This window comes from Myxocyprinus asiaticus, chromosome 38 (genome assembly GCF_019703515.2).
Source record: "Myxocyprinus asiaticus isolate MX2 ecotype Aquarium Trade chromosome 38, UBuf_Myxa_2, whole genome shotgun sequence".
NCBI lineage: Eukaryota > Metazoa > Chordata > Actinopteri > Cypriniformes > Catostomidae > Myxocyprinus > Myxocyprinus asiaticus.
The window spans coordinates 6,679,914-6,702,708 of NC_059381.1; the positions used below are offsets into that span (position 1 = coordinate 6,679,914).

A 22,795-nucleotide genomic window follows, 5' to 3' on the forward strand; every position below is an offset into this window, starting at 1 on the left:
TTTTAGTACGGTGTTCTTTCCGCATCGGTGGAAAATTGCACATTCATGAACCGTTAACGGAACTGAAAGTCAAGAAAATCAAACGTTTCAGGTATGTATTTATTTTTAATACGGGAAAAATCTTGGTTCCCATCCCAACCCTACAATAAAAAAATAGCAACTGCCTAGTAACTGCCTAGCCCCTTGTAATCACCAAGAACATCCAAGTAACCACATAGCAATATCCTTAGCAACAACATAGCACCCAAACATACATTGTGGAAAAGAGTTTTGCACAGGCAAGCACCACTTCAGAAAATGTAAACATTTTGTTTTGTGTAGCTCTTTAGCAGCTTTTTGAGAAAGGGCTTCATGATACCTTTCTCATTTAATGTATACGAATGCTTCCTCTTGATTAGCCAGTTCAGAAGCATTATCGCTCAGATTTAAAACCATGCATGTGTTTGTCCTTATTTGCAGTGGTTTAATACAATGTGAGGTGTGAGATAAACAAGTTAACAAGCTAAAGAGCAAGGCAGTTACACAGAATGCCTGTGATTTTCATTGCCTCTAAATGCAGGAGTTGGTAATACAAACTGACAGATCTAGAACAGCATTAGCAGGGCATACAGAGATACAGAGTGAGACTGACAGAGGGATGAAGGGAAATGAAGGAAGGTGGTAAGCAGGAATATTTTACAGCTGTTTCCTTTAGTGCTGCTACTGATGAAGACGAGGCTGTGAAGTGAAATACAGTTGTGCTCAAAAGTTTGCATTCCCTGGCAGAAATTGTGAAATTTTGGCATTGATTTTGAAAATATGACTGTTCATGCAAAAAAAACTGTCTTTTATTTAAGAATATGGATCATATGAAGCCATTTATTATCACATAGTTGTTTTAAAATCATAATGATAACAGAAAACATACGGTGTGCTTGTTTCAAGGAGCAAAATACTTGTTGACCCCTCTCCAAACATAGCGCTTATGGTTGTGACCATAAAGCTCTATTTTGGTCTCGTCACTCCAAATTACAGTGTGCCAGAAGCTGTGAGGCATGTCAAGGTGTTGTCAGGCATATTGTAACCGGGCTTTTTTGTGGCATTGGCACAGTAAAGGCTTCTTTCTGGCAACTCGACCATGCAGCTCATTTTTGTTCAAGTATCGTCGTATTGTGCTCCTTGAAACAAACCACACCGTCTCTTTCCAGAGCAGCCTGTATTTCTCCTGAGGTTACCTGTGGGTTTTTCTTTGTATCCTGAACAATTCTTCTGGCAGTTGTGGCTGAAATCTTTCTTGGTCTACTTGACCTTGGCTTGGTATCAAGAGATCCCTAAATTTTCCACTTCTTAATAAGTGATTGAACAGTACTGACTGGCATTTTCAAGCTTTGAATATCTTTTTATATCCTTTTCCATCTTTATAAAGTTCCATTACCTTGTTACACAGATCTTTTGACAATTCTTTTCTGCTCCCCATGGCTCAGTATCTAGCCTGCTCAGTGCATCCATGTGAGAGCTAACAAACTCATTGACTATTTATACACAGACACTAATTGCAATTTAAAAAGCCACAGGTGTGGGAAATTAACCTTTAATTGCCATTTAAACCTGTGTGTGTCACCTTGTGTGTCTGTAACAAGGCCAAACATTCAAGGGTGTGTAAACTTTTGATCAGGGCCATTTGGATGATTTCTGTTATCATTATGATTTAAAAAGGAGCCAAACAACTATGTGATAATAAATGGCTTCATATGATCACTATCCTTAAATAAAATATTTTTTTATTTTTTGCATGATCAGTCATATTTTCAAAATCAATGCCAAAATTTCACAATTTCTGCCAGGGTATGCAAACTTTTGAGCACAACTGTATATAGGCTGCACTGACTACAAAATGGCTATGCCTTCTGTTCTGATCAGTAGACTCAAAGGCTATGTTCACAATGGAAAACTAGCCTTCTACTTTGTTATGTGCAGTATAATGTATACTGCATACATTTTTTTAAATTTTTTTTTAAATAGTAAGTAAAACATTAAATATTATGCAACACAGCATTTCAGACAGTAGTATACTGAGTGTTTCTTCAACTTTGTGCACTTTTAGCCCTCTGGATTTCTAGAAATTAAAGCCTTATCAGTTTTTCACTCTCTCACTAAACACTAAACAAATTGGAGTGGGGTTTACTTAAAAAAAACCCTGTAGGAAACAATTTCCACGCAGAAATTCCTAGTAAATTTAACAGACCAAATGAAACAGACCATTCTTCCACAGGGAAGCTATGCTATGTAGTCCATTAGACAACATCACCTTGCTTTAATGGCTATAGTAACAAGATCCAGAGCTGCGCATGCAGACCTGAACAATTGGTGCACAAAACACGTTGGTGTTATCAATCAGCAGATAATATTTTTGACCATGAACGGGTAATTTTAAATAGAAAATGAACTTCAGACTTCACAAAACAAGAAGTTACCAAATGTAAAAACAAAATAAACAATAAAACAGCAATAAACAAAATAAAACAACAATAAAAACATTGTAAATCAACTTGCAAACAGTGCAACCATGGAAGCTCATTAATTACTCAAGCCAGTGCATGTTGGGAACACATGCTTCGAAAAGTTAAGTAAAATGTACTTATTATATTTACCTGTGAAATTTACAATGCAACCATGGTGAGACGCTCCAAAAGCATCTGTCCGATGCAGGGGTACATTGACGTGTCCTTAGACAAGCCCTCATAATAAATCTCGGACTGATTGACAAATTCAATTGCAAAATGAATTGCTGTGAACTGTGTGCCAATGATTGGCTTATGTTAAATAAAATGTAAATAAACAATACATTGGATTCTAAAGCCACTTTTTGTATCGTCTTATCAATGCTTAATTCCCCTGCAACAATAATGCAATGCAATAATTTTTTTATAAAATATATATATATATATATATATATATATATTATTTGCAGTTATTTATATATAACTATTTATAATTATTTCATCATTATATGTTGAATTATTGTTATTTGAGGAGTTTTATCAGCAAATATTTATATATGCAATTAATTGTGATCAGTTAATCGGCACTCCATGTAATTAATTCGAATAAAAATTTTAATCAATTGACAGCCCTAGTAAATATATTTTTGGTCTCATCAAATAACAAGTAAAAATAATAGATGTTAAAATCAAGACTGTAATTACATTACTTCTGGTTCCTTCATTGTTCTGGAAATAGAAGGACAAGTCCAATGCTTTTTGTAAGGGATAATGTACAGTCAGCCGGTTGTTATCGCACAATAAACCCCGACAGGGTGATCAGGAGCCTGGCGCTTATTACACGGCTACTAACCAAATAAATAAATACATGGACATAAAATATTGATTTGAGTTAAAATTATGTAATTTGAGAAGAAAGAAATTGCTGAACAGCGGAAATCAACCTCCAGTTTGCGTCAGAGTTCTGTTGGTGGTTTCTTTTTGTTAAAATGACCATCTGACTCCTCATTATTCAGCCTATTACAAGACTACTTGCCAAATAAACAAATAAATGGACATAAAACTTCGATTTGCATTGAATTTGTGTAATTATCTGAGAAGAAATAAATGTAATTTTTTACTTGAAGAGATGGCACAGTGATCAAAGAAGCTGGAGAGACAGCTCGCAAGGACCCAGATGATCGGTCTGATACGTGGAGCTGCAGTTGTTACAGAGCAATAACAGACCATTAGGTGGTGCCATTAACCAATCAGAATCGAGTATTCCAGGCCGCCGTGTAATTAATTGTGCTAATACAGTATTCCGTGCGGTGTGCTTTGTTGTATACTTCACATTTTGGAATACATACATTTTAATACTGTAAATTGCAAATACATAATACTATATACTGCAGAGTAAAGTAAATAGTAAAATTACTATGTTAGTACAATATTGTGAAAATAATTAGAGTCTTTTCAACAACCATATCTCCAAAACGGTTTGCCAAGCTTGTCAAATTACTAATAAATTTCTGAAATCAGGTTAATAAACGTTATTTTTTAGGTTGGTCCAGCTAATGTGCAAACACATTCTAGAGTAAGTATTGTTTTAAAGACCAGGCAATGCCTGTGCCACTAAAGTGATTGGATCTTTTGTGGCATGATGATGGCTGGTTATTTTTTTATCTTATGAATGATTATTTTGCTTTTTTCTAACCTACAGCTGCTTTTATTGACACTGATAGACATTGTGCAGACTTGTGTGTTTATGTGTGTGTCACCCTGTTCAATTTTTAAACTGTGTGTTCTACAGTTCTTGTTTGCTATAAAGTTTGACCTGTGTTTGACCTGCTCCTCAACAATACTCTGCCCTTACTACCAGGGCCTTCTTGAGGGTTGTAAAGTGGATCAAGAGTTCAGGGTTAGGTTGAGTGCTTACCGTACCTTTTACAACACTCATGCTATTTGAAGACCTCTCTGTGACCCTGCTGCTCACCTGCTCCCCCTACAGTTCACCAGAACTTTGGATATATGGCAGTGTCCATCCAGTGTAGCCTTAGGAAGTCCAGTTTATTATATTAAATCAATTCATTCGAATACTTTGTTTTAATGAATCATTTTAAATAAACGATTCACCAATGGAACTTATGTACAGTAACGGCATCTTTAATTTTTGACGCGAGTTCAAACGAAGCTGCGATGGATAGACTTACAGTACAGGCGTGTCAAGGGGCTGTTCGGTTGTTTAAAGTTTTTTTAATCATCCCGCTTACAATATATATATATATATATATATACACACACACTCACCGGCCACTTAGGTACACCTGTACATCTACTTATTCATGTGATTATCTAATCAACCAATCATGTGGCAGCTGTGTAAAATAATTCAGATATGGGTCAGGAGCTTCAGTTAAATTTCACATCAACCATCAGAATGGGAAAAAAATTTGATCTCAGTGATTTCGACCGTGGTATGATTATTGGTGCCAGACGGGCTGGTTTGAGTATTTCTGTAACTGCTGATCTTCTGACCATTCGTCCACAGAACTGCCGCTCACTGGTTGTTTTTTTAGTTTTTCGCACCATTCTCTATATACTCTAGAGACTGTTGTGCATGAAAATCCCAGGAGATCAGCAGTTACAGAAATACTCAAACCAGCCCATCTGGCACCAACAATCATGCCACAGTCGAATTCACTGAGATCAAATTTTTTTCCCCATTCTGATGGTTCATGTGAACATTAACTGAAGCTCCTGACCCATATCTGCATGATTTTATACATTACACTGCTGCCATACGATTGGCTGATTAGATGTACAGGTGTACCCAATAGAGTGGCCGGTGAGTATATATATGTGTGTGTGTGTGTGTGTGTGTGTGTGTTATAAACATCTTTCGAAGATATTTCAGTTGATAGTACTTCAATATTTAGGAGCATTAGCTTTATACATTGTGCGGCACTGAAATGACTGTAACCTCACAGCCCCCTTTTCTTTCATGTCAAAAATTAAAGGAAAATTTCACCCAAAAATTAAAATTCTCTCATTATGTACTCACCCTCATGCCATCCCAGATGTGTATGACTTCATCTCTTCTGCTGAATACAAACGAAGATTTTTAGAAGAGTATTTCAGCTCTGTAGGTCCATACAATGCAAGTCAACAGGGTCCAAAACTTTGAATCTTAAAAAGCATATAAAGGCAGCATAAAAGTAATCCAAAAGACTCCAGTGTTTAAATCCATGCCTTCAGAAGTGATATGATAGGTGCGGGTGAGAAACATATGAGTATTTAAGTTCTTTTTTACTTCAAATCTCCACTTTCAAACAGCCCTCCTAAGCGCTCTTCTCTCCTAAGATTTCTTCTTCTTTTGTTTCTGGCATTTCACATTCTTCATGCATATTGCCACCTACTGGGAATGGAGGAGAATATAAAGTAAAAAAGGACTTAAATATTTATCTGTTTCTCACCCTCACTTATCATTTTACTTCTGAAGTTAAGGATTTAACCACTGGAGTCGTATGGATTACTTTTATGCTGCATTTATGTGTCTTTTTGAGCTTCAACATTCTGGCCAGCATTCACTATATATTGCATCAAATGTTGCATTGTTTGTGATTCCTGGTTTTCCAACCAGTTTTACTCCCAAAGTCAACCCTTAAGGCCGGTTCATACATAGTATTGGAGGGCAGCACTGTTGGTCTTTGCTTTTGACAAACCGATCACAAATGGGATGTATTGCTGGTAAAAATAAAATGTCATTCTATTTTGACAAGGAATCAGTTTTCTCAGTTTTTCTAAATATTAACATTCTGAAGGGGAAAGCATTGGTATGCAATAGCAGCAGTGCATAATGCACCTTACAGTATAATGAACAAGAAAAACAATTATCAATGCATGAATTTCCACAATTACTGAGATGGTTTTCCCACTATTTGTATTTTTATTTTTTTTATTATTATTCATGCATGTGGCAGAAACAAATCATAACAGGCAAATGAAAATGAATGACTTCCTTTTGCTTTGTCTCTGCAAATTAGTGTCATTACGTTGAAAAAAGTGGTGACCTGCAATTGTTAACTCAATCTATTTCTACATCTAACCCATAAAAATTGTTTGTTGTTTTAACCTACTGTAATTTTTTCAGGTTGATTTAGCCAAATTAAAAAACATCTAATTTAGACGATACCCCATGGAGCAATTTTTTTACAGTAGGTAACCTGACAAAACAGTGTGTAAACAGCCCTTTAGTTTAATGAATTGCAATAGCTTTTCAAATCGGTTCAACCGAATCATTAAAAAAAGATCTGGTTCTAAAGAATGATTAATTTGTGACATTGTAAATCATGTTGGGTCTTGTTCAAATGTTCCATATTAATGTAGAAAATAAGAGCTCAATGCTTTTGAATCACCGCACACCTCCAAGAAATGACTCATCCTCGGCAGAATAGGGCCTGAGGAGTGGCAGAAATATCTCCAAACTTAACTTAAGATTTCAGATAAAACACACAACTGAAATACAACCTCAGGCCTTACCTAGAATACTCTGAGTGAGTCTTGTGACATCAGTTGAACCTGATGGAACTCTTCAATATTCTTCTGTACTGAGGTAAACTATGATATGTTATCTGAATAGGAGTGAAAAGAGCTGGAGGGAGATGAGCCAGAGATTCTCAATCTCTCTTTCTGTGTTCCCACCCACAAGCTCTCTCTGTAGTTTCTGTAGTTTGTAGTAAAATCTGGGTCACACTGCATGTGCTGTAAGCCATTTCAAAGCTAGATCATGAAACCCACCGTGAGATCTGGAAGAGACTGCAGAAAGTACCTGGAATGTGTGTATGTATGTCACAGATTATGGTAATCCTGATCTCTTCTGCACCGGGATTTAAATAAGAACTTCTGCAACTTTATTTAACTTTGTAAGTGTAAGATCACAATGAATTCAGCACTCTCTCAGTGTCTATAAACTCAGGTTAACCTACTAACAGATGTCACAGAGACACCTGGGTGCGTGTATGTGTTCCTTATGTCTTATGGGACCTCATTCTTTATGTCAACTTCATGTCATAATGATAATATATATATATGTGATATTTGACACCAGGAACTTGCATTTAAAAGGAATATTCCAGGTTCAATACAAGTTAAGATCAATCGACTGCATTTGTGGCCTAATGTTGATTACCACAAAAATTAATTTCGGCTCGTCCTTCCTTTTCTTTAAAAAAAAGCACAAATCTGGGTTACAAATCACTTGCTAACATTTTCGTTGTTATATTCCTTAAGTTATATCCACGTTTACAAATTCATTGACGATGTAACACAGCAAAACAATGATTTAAACAACTTTACAGCTGAAATAATGCACAAGTTATAACAGAAGATTTAACATATGTGCTTTTATAAAATTATAATCTTTATATTTCTGCCTTTAAACCCTCCAAAAATTGGCCCCAGTCACTTCCATTGTAAGTGCCTCGCTGTAACCTTGATTTTTGCTTTTTTTTTTTTTTTTTAAAGAAAAGGAGGGATGAGTCTAAATTTATATTTGTGGCAATCAACATTAAGCTGCAAATGCTGTCGATTGAGCTTAACTTGTATTGAACCCGGAGTATTCCTTTAACATCATGTCCTAATTATTATTACGATAACACTTTGCAATACGGTTGTATGACTTTCTATCTTTTGTTGGACACAAACGAAGATTTTCAGAAGCATATCTGTAGCTCTGTAGGTCCATACAATGCAAGTGAATGGTGGCCAGAACTTTAAAGCTCCAAAAAGCAAATAAAGGCAGCATAAAAGTAATCCACACGACTCCAGTGGTTTAATCCATGTCTTTTGAAGCGATCCAGTTGGTTTTGGGTGAGAACTGACCAAAATATAAATCCTTTTTATAGGATTTATAATCCATAGCAGTCTCTTTGGTGATCATGATTTCAAGCTCGATTACACTTCCTTGTGCCGGAAGTGCAATCAATCTTGAAATCATGATCGTGCCTAGATACCACAATGATAAGATATACAGTGAAAAAGGATTTATATGTTGGTCTGTTTGCACCCAAAACTGACTGGATCGCTTCAGAAGACATGGATTAAACCACTGGAGTCGTATGGATTATTTTTATGCTGCCATTGTGTGCTTTTTGGAGCTTCAGATTCTTGGTCACCATTCACTTGCATTGTATGTACCTACAGAGCTACAGATATTCTGAAAATCTTCATTTTTGTTCTTCAGAAGAAAGCAAGTCATACACATCTGGGATGGCATGAGGGTGAGTAAATGAGATAATTTTCATTTTTGGGTGAACTATGCCTTTAAAAGTTGTATATGTTAACTGTAGTTAACATAGTAAGTTTGGCATTTTTAGGTTTTAATTAAGATATTACTTAGTCCATTTATTAATCATTTTTCTTCATGAATGGGAAACAAGAATACAGTGGACAGTAAAAAAAACCTGGTGCTCTTTAATTTACATACATTTAATTCACATATAATTAAATGGCATCTCTCTTTCTGTAGAGGATGTGGGTGAGCAGCGCTGGTGTTTGATCTGTGGTGACCGAGCGTCAGGGCTGCACTATGGCATCATCTCCTGTGAGGGGTGTAAGGGCTTCTTTAAACGCAGTATCTGCAACAAGCGCATCTACCGCTGCAACAGAGACAAGAATTGTCAGATGTCCCGCAAACAACGCAACCGCTGTCAGTACTGTAGACTGCACAAATGCCTTCAGATGGGAATGAACCGCAAGGGTGAGGGAAGCACACACTCACACAAACACACTAAGCATACACCTATTATTAATAGACCTCATTTTTGAATTGTCCAAATTAAGGATGAAGTGTTTTGAATCACCGATCAATGTTCTTAAAATTCGGAAGATGACAGAAACATTTCTGGTTAATGCAACCTCTGATATCAGCCCGAGAAAGAGGGCACAAACACACAGGTGACAGTGATTTAAAGTAGCAGATTTTGCCCTGTTTAAATCCAACACACTTAACACACATGGGCACCATTGCATACAAACTCATACTAAAGAAATGTGATGACATAAACTTGTCTAAACGTTTTTTGAAGAATTATCACCCACCTACGAGTCCTACATCCTTTTATCTTTTTCTTTTTCCTTGTCTTCTTTAATCTTCACCTGTCCTGTTTTTCTTCCTCGCTTGTCTTTTTTAAGTATCCATTAAGAATTATAATTTCACCCTAATTATGCAGCACGATGTGTCTTTTGTATAAACACAATTCTGCTTCTTAAAAATGTAATAATTATTTACCTAATCCTTAACATTATAGTCTGGTCTTTGATGTTGGTTTATTAGAGGCAGATATCTGATCTTTCTATGTAAATGTAGTGATATAGATCAGGGTTTGATTTGGGAATGCCTGAAGAGAAAACGCGCAGATATCAGATTGTAGATCTGGGTTACGATGCTGCATGTATAATCATGAAAGATGCTCAGCTGGCGCTGATAGCAAAATTCTTGATCCAGAGCATGCTGTCTTTCTTTTCTGTTTCTTAGGGTGAGACACAAAAGCAAAAAGCAAAACAAAGCATAACAAAAGCATCCATAGTTAGATCTCTTTATGGGGGAGACTCTTATATGAATTGTATATTGTACTTTCATGCAGCGTGCACCAGAGGGAGCAATTGTTCTTTATTGTTCTCTCTGGCTATGTTCATAATGGCATGCTAGCGTACAGCTTACTGCATACCATACAGAATGTACTGTATACTTCAAATTAGTGACAGAAATTACATTTTTTATTAAGGGGCAATATTTGTCCCATAAAGTTAATTTTCATGGGCATTTTTACCTTTATAAAGATATTTTTTCTAACCATATAAAAACACACTTTGTGTCATCCTTTCAGGTAAAATATTTGTAATTACTTTTAGGTTTTACCTATAAAATTAAGTCAATATCAACTCATATTTTGTATGATAATGTATCTAATTAAGCCTAGAATAAAATCTCAGATGATACAAACAAAACTGAAGAACTTATTTCGAGGGCAGTTTTTTAAAATGTTCATATATTTATTTATTTGTAATCAAAGGTTTCACTGATGTAAATGTGCCAGACTTAGCCAATGGCTAATTTTCATCTGCTGTCCCTGGACAGGTTGATGTCAAAGGACAAAATTGCACTTAAAATGCATAATTTTAAAATACACAAAATACACACTATGCATAAAAAATAATAATAATAATAATAAAATAAACACAATAACAATCAAAACCAATCAATAACAAATTTTTAAAAAACTTGAAATGCAACATTTTTTTACAAAAATAAATTAAAAAATCCCTAAGACACCAAAGTACCATTTTCCAATTCTAGTTTTATAATAACCAGACTTTTAATTGTTTAGAGAAAACACCACGACTTCTTATAATTTCAAATCAGCGGGATTCCAGATGGGTTGCTCTAAAAGCAAAAGCTAAATTGACTAAAAGCACTCTTTCTTAATGGTATTTTACCATTAATGGTATTTTTTCCACCACATTTTGAATTTTGGGGGCCTTGTTTTTAAATTTCGGTGATTTTTTCGCCCCTAAGTGCCTATTATTTCTAAACCTGCATTATACAGTTTAAATATATATATATATATATTTTTATATATATATATATATATATATATATACACTATATTGCCAAAAGTATTTGCTCACCCATCCAAATAATTGAATTCATTGTGAAAGAATGGGCCGCTCTCAGGAGCTCAGTGAATTCCAGCGTGGTACTGTGATAGGATGCCACCTGTGCAACAAGTCCAGTCCTGAAATTTCCTCGCTACTAAATACTCCACAGTCAACTGTCAGTGGTATTATAACAAAGTGGAAGCGATTGGGAATGACAGCAACTCAGCCACGAAGTGGTAGGCCACGTAAAATGACAGAGCGGGGTCAGCGGATGCTGAGGCGCATAGTGCGCAGATGTCGCCAACGTTCTGCATTGTCAATCGCTACAGACCTCCAAAGTTCATGTGGCCTTCAGATTAGCTCAAGAACAGTGCGTAGAGAGCTTCGTGGAATGGGTTTCCATGGCCGAGCAGCTGCATCCAAGCCATACATCACCAAGTGCAATGCAAAGCGTCGGATGCAGTGGTGTAAAGCACACCACCACTGGACTCTAGAGCAGTGGAGACGCGTTCTCTGGAGTGACGAATCATGCTTCTCCATCTGGCAATCTGATGGACGAGTCTGGGTTTGGTGGTTGCCAGGAGAACAGTACTTGTCTGACTGCATTGTGCCAACTGTGAAGTTTGGTGGAGGGGGGATTATGGTGTGGGGTTGTTTTTCAGGAGCTGGGCTTGGCCCCTTAGTTCCAGTGAAAGAAACTCTGAATGCTTCAGCATACCAAGAGATTTTGGACAATTCCATGCTCCCAACTTTGTGGGAACAGTTTGGGGATGGCCCCTTCCTGTTCCAACATGACTGCGCACCAGTGCACAAAGCAAGGTCCATAAAGACATGGATGAGCGAGTTTGGTGTGGAAGAACTTGACTGGCCTGCACAGAGTCCTGACCTCAACCCGATAGAGCACCTTTGGGATGAATTAGAGCGAAGACTGCGAGCCAGGCCTTCTCGTCCAACATCAGTGTCTGACCTCACAAATGCGCTTCTGGAAGAATGGTCAAAAATTCCCATAAACACACTCCTAAACCTTGTGGAAAGCCTTCCCAGAACAGTTGAAGCTGTTATACCTGCAAAGGGTGGGCCGACGTCAAATTAAACCCTATGGATTAAGAATGGGATGTCACTTAAGTTCATATGCGTCTAAAGGCAGATGAGCGAATACTTTTGGCAATATAGTGTATATATATTATGTGCAGTAATGAACAGCATGCAATGATAAACATAAACTGTAGTTGTAATGCTACAGTGTTGTCACATGACTGTCCAGTGCCATCCAGAAATAAATACCATTATTTCAAAATCAGTCATTTTTGCCAGTCCAATCAAAGTCAAGTGTCAATGAGTCAAGACCACAGCTGATTTGACAACAGATTCATTCATCACACTGGAAATGTAGGGTCAAATCAAGTGCTTTGCATTATGGCATACAGTATCTCACGCAGCGTGCGCTGTTGTTTACTCAATGTTTTTTAGCAAATGTTACAGGTCATATAGGTACCCCATAAGTAGAAAGAACATGTGCATATACTGCACACAGTAAATATAATGCATACTGCAAAAATACCACGTGTAGTATGGTAATATGCAATTCTAAACATATCCTCTGTCTCTTTTTCTCTATGTCAGCTATCAGAGAGGACGGGATGCCAGGAGGGAGGAATAAAACAATCGGACCTGTTCAGGTAAGTCAACTCTGCAGGAGACTTAAAGGAACTTTCCAGATTCAATAAAAACGTTACACACAGTCAACAGCATTTGTAGCATAATGTTGATTACGACCGAAAATAATTTTGACTCATCCCACGATTGTTTAACCCTTAAAGCTCGGATGGGCCCGCCGGCATGGTCAAAATATTAATAACTTCAGTCTTGACCAACACAAAATAGGTATCGTTTGAAAGCTACTTTCCAATGCATGTAGGCATTATGACCAAAACTGAAAAGGTGCTTTGAGATTTGCAGATGAATCAGAAGTGTTCCGTTTTGATAATTTACCAGCCCATTTTCTTTACTTACAGATATAAAATATAGCAAGTAATAGCTAAGTATTCAGTATGTCTTTGACAATTATGTTGGTATTGCTTATGTGCTGCTTTTTTGCTTATAACTTCATGAAAAATAAACGGAACATAAAATATAACATACCACACATTACTTAGTGGAGGCGATTATCTTTCAAACAAGCCCCCACACAAGGTAATCTGATTCATAGATCATTAGATAAGCCACACGAAGCACAATGTTACATATGGCCACCAGGAGATGGCGCCAAGTAAATGACACAGACTAAATGATGCAGACTTATTGAGACAAAAGGCAGTCATTCTGTGAAATCTCATTACTAAAATCATGTATGCATACTATGCAAACCTTCAGTCAGTAGCTGCGTTTCCATCCAAAAAATGTATGCGCATTTTGAAAATACGCATAAGAAATCCTGAATGGAAATGCTTGATATGCGAATAAACTCTCAAAATTCGTATAAAATTTAAGGCACTAGGAGGAGGTGGATTTTCTAGAGTTTCGCATTAGTTAAAATGCACATTAAAGTGATGGAAATGGCTTATTCACATGAACGATGATGTGTCATGACCATTCGTAAAGCGCGATGGCAATGCTCTCGTCGGATGGTATAGGTGTGCAAGAGCTTCATGTGACTGGCTCAACAAACGGCATGACCGTGGCACACAATTTTTCAACCATAGCCCCGGTTAGTTGAAAGTGCTTCACCCACAGATCATCATTAAAGTGGGTCCTCACAATCCACCGGAACCGTTTTGAGCGTGGCCACTCCCAGGTATATGAGGCTGTCAGCAAATGGGAATAGCCATTTGAACTCTCATTATGTGCACTTATTCTGCAATGTCTCCTGGCTGCATTTAATAACATAATGTACAATTGCTTTATTACAGCAAATACAACTCTCCCCGAAGCAAAGAGGTCGTTCAGCTGCTCCATGGCAAAAAAGACAGGCTCACTCAAGATAATGCGCATTTACAGTTCATGAAAACGTGCAATGTTTCACATTTTCTTTAGTCGAATTTTCAGAAATGCGCATAAAAATGTGAAACATTGGAAAACCCAGCTATTGTTGTGTTTGCATGTGTAATTAGTTCTTATGTACAATTATTATGTTTTATTTGTTTGGAAAGGCTTTTGGACACTTGGAGATGTTTTTGGACACTATGATCAATTATTTTGTAATGTTATAACTTTTGATTGCTTTGTCGTATCAACACAAATTTCTTGTGTGATAAGAACTGTTCTACATGATTTTAGTGTGATAAAATTAAAAATTACCTAAAGTTTTTATCGTCATCATGGCAACGAAGTTGTAATATTGGATATAACTTTGCACAGACATGGTCTGTAAGCAGTTTTATCAAATTAAAATTGTTAACTCATATAATGTTTACGTCTTGTGGCTATACTTTTCAAACAGTGTTTATTTTAAAGTTTATTGGCTGTCCCCATTCACTTACATTGTAAACTGATTACTGTAACTACCATTTTTGCTTTTTTTTTTAAAGAAACAAGGGAGAACAAAATGAAGGGGATACATTCTGAAGGCCAAACATAGAGAAGATCAATTCTTCTTTGATAGAAACAGAAACCCTCTCTCTCTATCATTCATAAGTATGTATACAGTGTAAAAATATATAGAGCACGAGAAATAGATGTGCACTGTGTGTGTTTGTGTCTTGGTGTCCTTGTTATCTGCGCTGAAGTGTTTGTGTTTGTTGGAGCGAAGTGGTGTGGACCCTGACTCTTTCTCATTCTAGTGCACGAGCTCACTCATTAGTATACATCTCGCTCTGTTAAGGAAAATAATGCATTGGATACCTCACTTTCAGTCCATAGAGCAGAGGACAATTTAGGGAGGACTCAAGACAAACAAGAGGCCATCCGCACCTGAGTGTCTACCTCGCCAACAACGCAAGCACACACGTGGTTATCGATTCTGTCCGTTATTGACAGACGAAAAACATAAAGAACAAAATGGTCTCTCGTTAACAGTTTAACCTGTTATAACGATAGAATAGCGCACATGGGCTCGGAATTTATTGCGTATCGACTGTTTTTCATTCTTTATTTTACACAGGCATTCTTGCCCAAAGATGGAGCACAATCAATGGCATTCATCACTAATTCTGTTCATTTCTCTCTCCCACTCTCCGTAGATCTCAGTGGAGGAGATCGAACGAATTATGTCTGGCCAGGAGTTTCAGGAAAACATGGAACTGTCAGATACGTGGAGCCACGGCTTCAGTAACCACAGTTCACCTGGCAACAGTATCTCCGAGGGCGGCCAGACCTTATCTTTCTCCACGATATCCACCAGGTGTGACTCAAATGAGAACGATGTGTTCAAACGCAATCACGCTCGGACACTCTGACCTGTGCCTGTCCTTATGTGCAGGGGCATATGGCTTTGTTTAGTTCAATTATTAGATGTTTGTGTTCCAGAATGAACCCCGAAAGGCAAATGCAAACAAACAATCGAAACAAAATTAAGATGAAATGTTCAAGATGAAAAATGTCATTTAAACTGGTGCGATTTACTTTCTTAATACACATCCCTGGTATTATGCATGATTCATGTACCAGTGAACAGAGATAATATATGTTTGTATTCATAATGAAAATGACTTTCCTACTACTTCAATAAGCTCTTTCTACAATATAATGAATACCAGTGAATAAAACCAATTCACGCCTTACACTGAATATTTTGCTTCACTCTGAAAAGCATCACATTACTGAAGTGAAATAGGTTGCGAACGCTGTTACATGTTGACTTGAAACTTTATATTGAATACTTTTATATAAAGTGAGATGTATGACATATTTATTCCTTTCTCATTCTCTCCCTCTCTCTGCAGCCATTCAATGAATATGAACACATACTCTATGTCCCATAATGATCCATGCAGCAGTCCACAACTGACTCATTCTTTCCTGTTGTGCAAATATCCTTTACCACCCCCTACTGGCGGCAGCCTGAAGACACAATCACACATATTATCAGCCCAGCTTGTCGCTGCCGAAGATCTGACGCCTCTCAGTACACCCATGGTCATAGAGGAAGGGTAAGTCTCATGTACAATAATTGCATACAAACGTATCCTACAAATTTATACACAAGTGTTACTTTTATGTTCGTTTTTGTAGGGATCATATACTAGAATTGTTTTTTTCATTATTATTATTATGTTTTAATGAAGAAAGAAAGAATTAGATGTACTGTGTAATCATATTTAAGTGTCAGACTCAATGTGCTGCATTTTCTAAGTTGATTTTGGGGGGACATCAGAATTTTATGGATCTATGGATTTAAACATATAGATACAGTATGTTTAATATTCAATAAAATATTACAAAATATATATTTTTTACATATTTAATAAACGTTTTAAATTTTAACAAAAAATATTTAAAATATAAGAAACAGCTGCAAAAACAGATCATTAAGAAATCGTTAAAGGTGTGGTTCACCCCAAAAAAAAAAAAATCTGTTATCATTTACTCACCCTCATGTTGTTCCAAACCTAAATTACTTCCTTTCTTTCATGGACCACAAAAAAAAGGGGTTACTTTGCATGCTGACTAAGGCCACGTCTACACTACTACGTTTTCTTTTGAAAACACATCTTTTTCTATACGTTATGGCCTTCCTAAAGGCATTTTGCACACCAAACACCAATGTTCGGTGTGATTTCACGCCGCGATCAATATTTTTAATCCAAACAATGGATTCCTAAAGAGCCATTTTCACCTGGAACAAAGCAAAGCTTTTATTTACAGTGTGTGTGTGTGTGTGTGTGTGTGTATGTGTGTGTCGATTTTTTTTTCTTTTCTTTGCCCAGCGAAGAAATGCCCTAACCAATAATATATAACCTGGTCAGACTTTATTTTACAGTGTCCTTGTTGCAGTGTAATTACACACTGAGTAATATTAATTAACAACATGTACTTACTATAGGTTTAGGGTTAGGGCTAGGGTTTGGGTTTGGTTTAGGGTTAGTTGCTTGTAATTATGCATAATTTACTGTTATTACTATAGTCGTTACATGTAATATGTATAACAATGGTTAGGGTTAGGGTGGGGTTAGGGTTAGGGTGTATAGGGCATATAGAACCAGAGCAACTGATGGTGCTAAAGTACAGAAAGCTGTTCACAACTGACATTAAATGCTGAAGTAACTCAAGGAAGAAATCCTGAAACAGCATTGAGGACGTGTATTTCATTTGCATTAAAAACTGAAAGATTTTTTTCTCATATGGGTTCTCTTAACATTTAAATGATATTGCTGCATCACTGCCTTGCATCCCCTTTAAAACAAACTCTGATCTTATGTGGGTTGTCTTCATAATTTATTCCAGCTGCATTGTTTTGCTTTTGCATTTAATCTTACGTGAGTTCTCTTATATAAAAAAAAAAAAAATTATCCCCTTTTCTCCCAATTTGGAACGCTCAATTCCCACTATTAGTAGGTCCTCGTGGTGGCGCGGTTACTCACCTCAATCCGGGTGGTGGAGGACAAGTCTCAGTTCCTCCACTTCTGAGACAGTCAATCTGCGCATCTTATCACGTGGCTCGTTGTGCATGACACCGCGGAGACTCTGCATGTGGAGGCTCGTGCTATTCTCCGCGATCCACGCACAACTTATCACGCACCCCATTGAGAGCGAGAACCACCAATCGCGTCCACGAGGAGGTTACTCCATGTGACTCTACCCTCCCTAGCAACTGGGCCAATTTGGTTGCTTAGGAGACCTGCCTTTAGATGGTATTTTTTACAGCGTAAACTTAACTTTTCGAAAATGCTCTCCCAAGTGGATAAATTTAAAAACGCCACGTTGTAGTGTTGGAAGGGAAAACAGAGATATTTTAAAAACGATGACGAATTTGTTGTCATGTGACGCAGTCATGTTATCCATTAGACCCAAAACAATCAAGATGGTGGCCCATGTTGTAGCGCCGTTGTCGTGCCTGCTATTGACTTTGATAGCATTGTTAAAAACAAATGTTACTTTGTACAATCTTCAAATTGCATTCATTCATAGGTGACATGAAGTTTACTCAGAATTGCTGTCCGGCGACGGAACACGAGGATAATTGCGTTTCAGACCGTACATTGAATGGCGATTTTTCGTACACGCAGTAAGGGGATTTAAGAGTTTTCATAAGTTTCAGTGAGGACGACCAACTTTTGGAAAATGCCTGAAAAAGGCAGTGTGGACAGAGAGCATTTTGAAAACAAAAATGCAGTTTTCAAATACATCCAGATTAATGTGGACGTAACCTGAAATATACATATCCTTTTGCGTTACACGGAAGAAAGTACATCATAGGGGTTTGGAACAACATGAGGGTGAGTAAATTATGACAGAAATTACATTTTTGAATAAACTATCCCTTTAAGAAATTACATCACAGTCATGAGCACATTAACATATGACTGCTCATACTTCCTGCCTTTTACATAAAAAATAATCTTATAGGTACAGTTGCAAAATGTGCCTTTTTTAATTTTAAGGGTATCTCTCTCTGTTTCTCTCAGATGTAGTGCGACTCAATCAGAGCTGTTGGCTCTTCTGTGCCGTCTAGCTGATGAGCTGTTATTCAGACAGATCGTCTGGATAAAGCGATTACCATTCTACAGTGATCTGTCCATTAAAGACTGCACTTGTTTACTGGGGGCTTCATGGCATCAGCTCATCCTCCTCTCCTCGCTCACTGTGCACAGCAAACAGATACTGGGAGAACTGGCCAATGTCACACACCATTACACACCCTCAAGTCTTACACTAAAGGGGTGAGCTATTTTTTTGCTTTCAATGTGGAAAGACCAATTACTTGATGCCGGAGACTGGTTGAGTAATACAATTTATTATAAGACATGTTTGTCTTTGCCTGGTTATAAATATGACTGTATATATACAGTATATGATATTTAAGAATATGTATGTGTGTGTGTGTGTGTGTGTGTGTGTGTGTGTGTGTGCGGTTATGCAGGTTCGGTGAAGATGCTATGGAGGTTATGGATAGTTTAAATTTTATTTTTCGTAAGTTTCATCAACTAAACATCAGCAATGAGGAGTACAGCTGCTTAAAGACCATCACCCTGCTCAATCAAGGTAATATACAGTACACATTGACAAACACATGCTATCATAAGCACATGCATTTACACACTGACCATTGTTAGCCATGAAGCCTCTGACTACTGTGGATATAGCAGATGTGTAATATGAGTGTATATGTGTGTATTGTAGATACAGCAGGATTATGTAACACGCCCACGCTGGAACAGTTGAGTGAACGTTACTGGTGTGTGTGTCGGCACCTGACAGAGCAACTTCACCCTCATCAGCCCAAACGCTACTCTGACATTATCACGTGCCTCTCTGAAATACGCCACACCTCAGGTGTGTAAATCAATGTATGTTTGTTGGGCAAGCTATAGTAAAACTGAATAATTTTGTATTTATTTGAAAAAAGGTACATTTTCTCAATGCTTAACTCTCAGTCAGAGTTTGACATGCCCAACGTTGACTAGAATTGGAGTCTGGACTCTGCTGGATTGCTTCTTATAATTAAAGATGTGGCATTTAAGCTCAAATGAAAATTCTCTCATCATCTCACCCTCATGCCATCCCAGATGTGTCTGACTTTCTTTCTGCAGAACACAAATAAAGATTTTTAGAAGAATATCTCAGCTCTGTAGGTCCATACAATGAAAGTGAATGGTGACCAGAACTTTGAAGCTAAAAAAAAATAAATAAATAAAGGCAGCGTAAAAGTAATCCAGTGGTTAAATCCATATCTTCAGGAGCAATATGATAGATGTTGGTGAGAAACAGATATTTAAGTCCTTTTTTACTATAAATTCTCCTCCCTGCCTAGTAGGTGGCGATATGCACAAAGAATGTGAATCACCAAAACAAAAGAAGAAATATATTAGTAAAAAAAGGAATTAAATATTTCTCACCCACACATATCATATCACTTCTGAAGACATGGATTTAACAACTGGAGTCTTATAGATTACTTTTATGCTGCCTTTATGTGCTTTTTAAGCTTCAAAGTTTTGGACCCTGTTGACTTGCATATATGGACCTACAGAGCTGAGATATTTTTCTAAAAATCATTGTTTGTGTTTAGCAGAAGAAAGGAAGTCATACACATCTGGGATGGCATGAGGGTGAGTAAATGATAAGAGAATTTTATTTTTTGGGTGAATCATTTCTTTAACTAATTGCCAAAAATTAAACATTGGTGTGTCAATTGTGTCAATAATGTGTTTTTTGTGAACACCCCCTTGTAATGCTTTTTTTTTTAAACATAGCTCTGTTGTAATGGGTGTTAATTATGCAATTATTGCTTATTGGTTGCAGGGAAGATGATGGCCATTCCCCTGGAGCAGCTTCCACTGCTGTTAAAGGCTGTACTATATTCTTGCACAACCAATCAAAACCCCTGGCCAGCCAACAGATACGTCTCCAGGACATAAACCACGCCTCCAGCCATGCCAACCTATGAATAGCTATTTTAATTTTCGTTTACAATGTTTCCCAATGTATTTATTTCATGACAAGGTTGAATGTAAAACTCTTGACAGGTATGGCTGTAACAAATGTAGCAATCTACCAAATTACATTTCAAGATGCCAGAAAGGAAAATTAAAATTTCAGGAACACGACTAGAGAAGGAAAGACCATTCCCAATTCTCCCGGGAAAAAAGCCAAAGACAGTGTTCATTATATAAAATGTTACCTAAAAATGGATTTACTGTAATCAGTTTGTTGTTGAACATTTAAAGTATGCAACTACTACAGCATGATGATATTAAATATCCTTGTATTATGGGATGTCGTCGATAAAATCTAACTGATGATGTTAAAGTGGTGTGCAGCTCAAATTTCAGCACATACTCTGTTGAGTACCAAAGTTGAGCATGACTCAATATACCTGTTGTAGACTAGTTTGTGATTGTTTTTGTTTACTTTTGAGGACTTTTTCTTTTTGATGGGGACTTTGGTAATGTTTGAGCCAGTCGCCGGGGTAACAAGAAATGCAATAAGCACAATCTTTAGCCCAGGCGTGTTACATGTGTGATTTCTCGCTAAATTCCTTTCACACGTCTTTAAGGAGGTGTGAATGCTTGAACAGGGTTCCATTTGTTCATATTTTGGCGTAGTTGTAGTTTTGTTGATAATGCTACTCCTCATTTAGTGTGCATTGGTTTCTTGATCATTTTCTTTCAAGAATTTGAGAAATGATTTTTCATTATTATTTTCTTAAACATGCTTGTATGTTTTTTAAGCCATTTCTCAGGAAGCACATCTGATCTGATGAGGTTTGGGTTTGATAAAACTTCTCCATCAAATTGTACCGAGGAACATTCCAAAAATTACAAAACATTGTAGGAATTTTATGTGGCAATAACCTTCCATTCCTTCAAAGTCTTTGAAAGTTTACATTTCTGTTTTCGCCACAGCAACAGACAATGAGAGAGTAAAGAATAGCGGCATGCTCGCGGATAGCATGTGAGGGTCGTGCGCTGACAGATAGTGAGTGGGTGGTGGGCTGTTTGTAATCTTTTTTTTTTTTTTTTTTTTTTGTGCTTGCTTTTCTCTCTATTTTTTATGGTCTAAGGCCTTGAAGTGCCTCGGTAGTTGATGACATATGAAGACGGGGCAGCAAACGGATTGTATATACAGTCTGTATCACTCAGCTTTCCGTATTTCCATTTATTTTCATTGCTCATCTGTTTATCATTGTATTTTTTTTCTTCGCAATTTGAATATTTGCAACGTTAAAAATAACATTGTAAAACTTTTTCATCTCATAAAGAAAGGCTTGATAAACGTGCCTGTGTGTTTTGATTTACCTCCGTTGTCTGTGTTTGGACTTCTTCTCTACATTCTGTATTGTGTTTTCCTAGTTCTGTGGCCTTGCAGATCTAGACTAACGTGCCCCACAACTGCCTGGAGCCATAGTAATCTTTTCCAGCTCAGGAATTAATGATGGCTATGGAATGAAATACAGTAAACAGTACTCTTGCTGAAGAGCACAATGGCTCCTTCCATCTGACATAGTGGTAATGGCTATCTTGGCTGTTAGTAGGTTGTAGGTTTACTCTCACACATAGGGGTGACCCAGTATTGCTGATGTTTTGCAACTCCTGTTTACCTTAACCTTCTTCTGAATTAAAGAAATATTAAAGTGGTGATGTATGACAGGATGCAGGAAGGAACCTCAGCCTTAATTCATGTCCAGTCAGTAAAACTCAGCAAGGATCAACATTTGCAAGCTCAACATTTGTTGGTCATCCTTCAGGTGATGTTCTAAATTAGCACAGTGCTTTTCTCACTTTTTAGAAGAAACTCGCACTAGCCCACATTGGTCTGTCATTATGTTTCCTAAGTGAAGCCAGGTGGCTTTAAACAATTAATTCAGATTTTTAGTCACTTAACATATATTCACTCTTAAACATAAATGTTCTGTATAAGGGGTTTTACAGCTTAAGGAGTCAGGAACTGACTGGTCATCATCACCCCATTCAAAAACATAATCATTTTTATTTTTCAAGCAATGTTTAAATTGCAAGTATTTCATTACATTATAGTAGATGTTTAAACAGTGACAAATTGGTTTTGAATTGCTCTTA

At 37.1% G+C, this 22,795-nt stretch overlaps 1 protein-coding gene across 1 annotated transcript in view; it reads left to right on the forward strand.

The window, feature by feature from the left end:
- Positions 1 to 21,789, forward strand: part of LOC127428816 (nuclear receptor subfamily 6 group A member 1-B-like) — a 48,534-nt gene extending 26,745 nt beyond the window's left edge. Inside the window, exons 3-10 of the mRNA XM_051677429.1 lie at positions 8,989 to 9,219; positions 12,744 to 12,799; positions 15,299 to 15,459; positions 16,001 to 16,207; positions 18,683 to 18,937; positions 19,138 to 19,259; positions 19,398 to 19,550; positions 20,520 to 21,789. Coding sequence (XP_051533389.1) covers positions 8,989 to 9,219; positions 12,744 to 12,799; positions 15,299 to 15,459; positions 16,001 to 16,207; positions 18,683 to 18,937; positions 19,138 to 19,259; positions 19,398 to 19,550; positions 20,520 to 20,635 — 1,301 coding nt within the window. The 3' untranslated portion in view covers positions 20,636 to 21,789. The remainder of the gene's footprint in view (positions 1 to 8,988; positions 9,220 to 12,743; positions 12,800 to 15,298; positions 15,460 to 16,000; positions 16,208 to 18,682; positions 18,938 to 19,137; positions 19,260 to 19,397; positions 19,551 to 20,519) is intronic.
- The last annotated feature ends 1,006 nt before the right edge of the window (positions 21,790 to 22,795 follow it).